This window comes from Rhineura floridana, chromosome 10 (assembly GCF_030035675.1).
Source record: "Rhineura floridana isolate rRhiFlo1 chromosome 10, rRhiFlo1.hap2, whole genome shotgun sequence".
NCBI classification, from domain to species: Eukaryota; Metazoa; Chordata; class Lepidosauria; order Squamata; family Rhineuridae; genus Rhineura; species Rhineura floridana.
The window spans coordinates 23118490-23124489 of record NC_084489.1 but is presented as its reverse complement, the minus strand read 5'-3'; the positions used below and the strand labels follow the sequence as shown (position 1 = coordinate 23124489).

The window sequence follows — 6000 nt, the reverse complement described above, 5'->3', positions numbered from 1 at the left end:
CACTGGAGGACTTTACCTTCTGGGAAGAAGCTGGTTTACAGTGGCATTCTAGCTCACTTTTTCTATGATGACATGAACAAATAATTTTATTGCATGCTGTAGTCAGATGTATATTTACTTGGACTACAGTCCTTATGCATTATTCATTTGAATTTGGGGGTTTAGGGAAGGCTTAATTCTGAGAAAAAGTATTTAGGATTGTGAATAGGATGTGCAGCCTATGGAGGTTTTCCTGCCCACAGCTTTGGTATGGGGCAAACATTTCTGCTTCATGAGTCAAGCATTTGACCCTGAAGGAGCTATTTACGTATAATTTCCCAAAGTCAGGGGTGAGTGGGAAGTGCAGCATGAGACAAAACATGCAACTTGAAAAAATTAATCCAGAATCCTCACAAAACCGTCAGAAGAGCTGCTGTGTCAGCTGGTTTCATGGCTCTTTGGTCTGTATATCAGGCTACTTTGACCCACATCAAGAGCCAGTGTGATATAGTGGTTAGTGTTGGAGTAGGATCTAGGACGGCAGGGTTCAAATCTACTCAGCCATGAAGCTGACTGGGTGACCGTGGGCCAGTCACAGTCTCCCAGCGTAGCCTACCTTGCAGGGTGGTCATGATGATAATTGGGGAGTACACTGTGATGCCCATGTACAATACAGTAATTACAGTATAGTAATTATGGTAAGGGTCGGTTTTGTAGAGTAAATGTGGTAAGTAGAGTGAGTGAGGGGGGGAGAACATGGATTGGAATGTCGAGGAATGCTGAGTTGTGATTGGCTGAACGTCTGGGAGATTGAAGGTACAAATGAGAGAATGACAGTTGGAGAAGGGTTGGTTGTTGTTGGTTCTGGATTTTGGAAGGGTGGATTTGTATTTGGGCGGGTAGTGAGGCAGGTTTTAGGACTAAGAGATAATAATAATAATAATAATAATAATAATAATAATAATAACAATAATAACAATAACAATAATAAATTTAATTTCTGTGTCGCCTATCTGGCCAAAGGCCACTCTAGGCGACGTACAAAACAGTTAAAACACAATGAGATAAAATACAATAATACAAAGAGAAAACTATTATATGTAACTACATGCATGTTGACTGATCTTAAAGTAATCTTGTTTATTCCTTGTGTTAATAAATAAATAGTTTTGGTTTAACATCATGCTTGATCCTTGGCTGGAATACTACAGACCAGAAGGGTGGGCAGAGCAAATACCAAAGTTGGGAACAGTATCAATGGTGGCAGCGGTGAAGGGATAGTGTAACAGCAGCAGGTATCCAAAGCAATCCAGGGCTGTAATCATTAAAGGCAGAAAGGTACAGGGGGGTTGTGGCCTGTAAGTGTATCCAGACACTCAATCTGAGGAAGAGACTAAGGCACAGTCTCAGGGCAGTATTGTGTTACAGAGTGTCAGGTGGTGGTGCCTAGTAGTGGGATTGTGAGAGTCCTGTGCTGGGGCCATTGGAGAGATCCATTATGAGACCAGACCCAGAGTAGGGGTCTGACATACACTACCTTGAGATCGTTGGAGGGAAGGTGGAATGGAAATGAAATAATAAATAAATGTTGCAGCTGTAGGCTGGAAACATGCTAAGAGACTAACTCCCCTGGAGCAATTATTTATCCTGAAGCAGCAGCTTAACTTATATGCAGATCTATCTAAAACTGCTTTAAGAGCTCTGACAAAAAGGCAACCTCCCCACTCACTTCCATAACGTCTCTCTGGACAAAGACATGCCTAGGTTTTCCCAGACAAGTCTGGCCCACTCATTAAACTAAATGATGCAATTGCCTCAGGCCGCAAGGACTGAGGGCAGTGGTCCGCGACTTGCTTGCTCTACCTCCTGCCTTTTAATGTTTCTTACTTTTAATGTTTTGCCACTGCAAAATACTAGTGTGCATCTCCCCCTCACCTCTGCCTTGCTCTGAGGAAGGGACAGGGGTCTTTTAAACTTTTAAGCAATTTTTAAATAGAATATCTAGCCACCCCAGTAAAGTGGTAGCAGTGGTACGGCCACTTTCTTTGGCCATCAATCCCAAAGTGCCTCATTCTATGGAAGGACCTCCCTTTCCTTCCTCAGAGCAAGGCGGAGAGGAGGGGGAAGCGTGCCACTGCCATATTAGCAGTGGCCAAACATTAAAAGGAAGGGAAAGAAGAATTTACTGAAAGGAAGGGGTTGGGCAGTGGCAGAGGAGGGGTGGGGCAGTTCACCTTAGCTTGGGTAATGCAATGTCTTGTGCCGGCCCTGTGCCCAGACAAGGAACAGAATGATCTGTCAATTTCGGTTCTCTCAGTTTCTCATCTTAAATTCAGTTCTCCACATTTCTGCAGCAATTCTTTTTTTAAAAATCCTCATGAAAATCCTTTAGCATTTTGTGACTTTCTCCTAATACATTTTGTATGCAGTTTTGACTAATGCACACATTTTTGTAAGCAATAAATCCCAATATTACGCATTTTTGAATGTTATTTTTCACTCCTATATTCATTTTGTGCACACTTTCCCCTAATGTATGCATTTTTGTAAACGTGCTTGGTGGGAGAACTGCCATGCAAAATTTGGATAAGTGTGAATTTCAAAGGATGGCTGTGTTTTGGTTCTTATGTTGTTTTGGAAAGTGCAAATTTGATAGATTCAACTTTAAATGCGAACTGAATTGAATTTCTCCCCTATCCCTAGCCCAGACATCTGTAAGCACCAAAATCTGCATTACACAAAATATCTGGGCACGGGGACAGGGAGGAAGATTCGGTGCTCCACTTCAGGCTATCTGATTGGAGCCTTTGAATACATACATCCTCTTGGGAAGTTTCCCACCCTCCACAGAAATACCTTTCATTATGAAATTCCCCTTGTCATTGTGCTGTTGGCTAAGAGTCAAGACTCAGCTCTGTCTGCCCATGGGATCCAGGTGGTCTTTGCCCCTTCCCTGCTAGCTGTTTGAAAATGTGAGTTACTATATGTTAGCATCCCTATCAAGTAGCTACCTTCCTGTATTTTTAATGCACTTGGATATGTGAGTTACGATATGTTACCTTTCTTGACAAGTAAAGGGTAGCTATCTAATTCTATTTTTTAATGCTCTTTTAAAAGCAACTGGCCATTCCTGCATTTCTTTTTGCTTGGTTCTCAAATAAATGTGCTGAATTGAAACTCTGGAGGTGATTAATTTTTTTTGCGTAGCCTGGACTGGTTTCACCCACCCTAGACAATTTGGTGCACACACTAATGGCGTTTGAAGGAAGCCCTGTAAAAAGCCCTTCTCTTTTCCAGAAGTGGAAACGTAGGTCTGAATTGTCCAGGCTATAGATAGTGAATTATGTACATAGTGGTGGCATTTTGGAAAAAAAGCAACTAATAAATATCATAAATAAATAAATAAATTACTCTGGAGTATGTAACAAATGGCATCTGGCAGCTGGTCCTGTGTCACAGATTGTGCTTGAGACTATTTGTCACAAGAACCCAATGCTATAAACATTTTAAGTCCAATTGATTTCAGTAGTGCTTAATTCCAATAAGTGTGTTTGTGATTGTGGCTAAGTCTAAGTTAAAAGCACAGCAATCCTCTGACAATACTCACCACACTTTGCCAGAGTGGGTAATTCCTGCCTTACTGTACCCTTCAAACCATCTTTGTGCAACACAGTTAAATCACACACCATCTAGAAGATGGCACAGAGTAGCAAGTTTGTAGGACTGAGTTTGTAATTAAATGAAGCATGGGCCTTGGTATGTCAGACAAATGGCTTTCCAGATTTTCAGTGGATCCACATGTTTTGAACATCTGCATTCTTCCTCAACGGAAATTAGGAAGTCTTCACTAGTTGTTGCAAAGAGGAGGTTTAAAGCTAACTACACTTGTTTCTGCATCAGCTATATAATAGAAAAAAACCCTGCCCTTTCAAAATTTGGTTGGACTCAAACTCTCTTTGCAACAACACTTGAAGATTATTTAATTGTCCCAAGGATGACTAAACTAAACGCACACTCTCTCCCTCACTCTTCTGGGAAATTTTAAAGCCATCTGGTTTTGCCCTTTTGTAGTTTTTCTCACCCACTGTGTGGTTCAACCCTCTTTCTAGTTTTGGTCCTTCAGAACAACAGGCCTTGAAGGAAGGAAGCAGTTGTGTAAGAATAAGTCTTTCATTGACCTGCTGTGTCAAACAAAGCCATGCAGGATAGGTCTCGGAGTATCCACACAAAATTTGCCATTATGAATGAAATTAAAGGAACAAACAAAAGGTTAGTATTACAAACATGATCAGATGTGTCCACAATATTGTCCACCAAAGTCCTGTAACAGCTAGCTATGACTATGGGTAGAGACACACTTACTGTTCTGCTGGTTCCAGTGCATCTCCACTTCTCTTTTCTGAAAATGGGGGCACACAATGCTAGTCAAACCCTGCCCCCTTTTACTGTAAGACCTGGTGGGACCAGCTCAAGTCCACTTTTTTAAAAAAAATTCAGCTTCAAACAGATTTTGCAACTGGCCAGTAAACCAGTTGTGGCCAATGGAAACATTTTGCTGAAGGCGACTAGTATGCTCACATCCTATGTTTGTTAACATAATATGACACATAAGCCTGTTGGCCAGTACCTGTGCATTAAGACGTACTGCAGCAGCTACAGTGTCCTGCTGTTACAGAAACTATGCACATCCCATGGACTTTTTCTACACAGTCTGAAAATTTCCATAATATTGGCTATGTTTGGCCACATCTTTTATAAGCTGTTTTCATGCTTCTTATATAAATCTTAGTTTCATGCTTTGGGAGTGTAATCGGTTTGGAGTGATTTTTTTATTGTTATTATTTGAAGAATGGAAATGTTGATGAGATTCTTTTTGAGCAGGCAGCTTTGTGGCAAGAAATAAACACAACTGCAAAACTGTTGTTTTTATTTTGGAACATGCAAAATACAGTCCATGCATCTGCCATTTGAAAAATCTTTTTCATTTCATAGCAGATAAACCCAAAGACGTTTTGTCTATCAACTTCCAATAAATGTTTCAAAATGCTTTACAGTGTAAAGATAATAAGAAATTTAGCAAAATTTCAACAAACCTGTATAAAAAACAGATACAGATAACTTTTCATTTTCAAGGCTACATGCTGTAATGTAAAGAGTTATAATGTTTTGTTTTCATAAAAAGTCTTCAACAATACAATTGCTTAACCTTTACCTGCAAGCCTTTAGGCTACACATGCAAAAAAAATTATTTGAGTTAAAAATCACCAAAACGTGCTATTTTCATTTAAGTACAGTAATTGTAAGTAGTAGCATTCTGAACTCTGTAAAAGTGTCCAGGAAAGTTCATGGAGCTAGTGTCCTGGAAGACTCATACTCTGACATACATTTTGGTTTAATCGCTTTCCCATTGTAATAGTCCACCACTTGATTTGGAACTTCAGCCAAAACACTTTTTGCTAAAGCAGCTGGAGATGCCTGCAGGAAATGGTAGAAAGTAACAGTTAACTCACTTCTATGCAAAAGGTGCCATTTTTTTCCATAACCAACAGGAATGTGATGAGCACAACAGTGTTGGCCTTTAAGGTGCAGGTTATTCCACCTCAGTCTAGCCAAGCATCTGTGGGTATATGCTTAATACTGCAAATACCAGGCTTTGACAAGGCTGCCCAGAGTGGGTTTTTTTTTTGCATATGGGTAACTTCTCTGCAATAACATCAAGCCCTCTGACATAGGTAAGCGACATGTTTGAAGGCCTGAATCTTATCATTTGCTTTTCACCACTCTATTCCATGCTTCTGTTTTCCAGATTGTTCCTGCTAGCTTCTTTTTCTCTGGTATAAATGAGTAACGTGCTTCAGGTGAACCATCATATACCTTCTGTAGTCTACCATTATCTAGTATTCTGTTATCTATATGCATGCATTTGATAACACTTTTTAAATACATCATATTCGGATTATTGTGTTTTTGTGGTTTACTTGTTGTAGAAATCTTCATGCTAGCAGACTGTTCAGTACTGAT

At 40.0% G+C, this 6000-nt stretch overlaps 1 protein-coding gene across 3 annotated transcripts in view; it reads right to left on the bottom strand.

Annotated features, from left to right (window-relative positions):
• Nucleotides 1–4934: 4934 nt before the first annotated feature.
• The window catches only part of CPNE4 (copine 4), a 294798-nt gene continuing 293732 nt past the window's right edge, over nucleotides 4935–6000 (bottom strand). For all 3 annotated transcript variants that reach the window (XM_061586421.1, XM_061586423.1, XM_061586422.1), the window contains exon 16: nucleotides 4935–5454. In XM_061586421.1, the coding sequence (XP_061442405.1) occupies nucleotides 5323–5454 (132 nt within the window). In that variant the 3' untranslated portion in view covers nucleotides 4935–5322. The remainder of the gene's footprint in view (nucleotides 5455–6000) is intronic.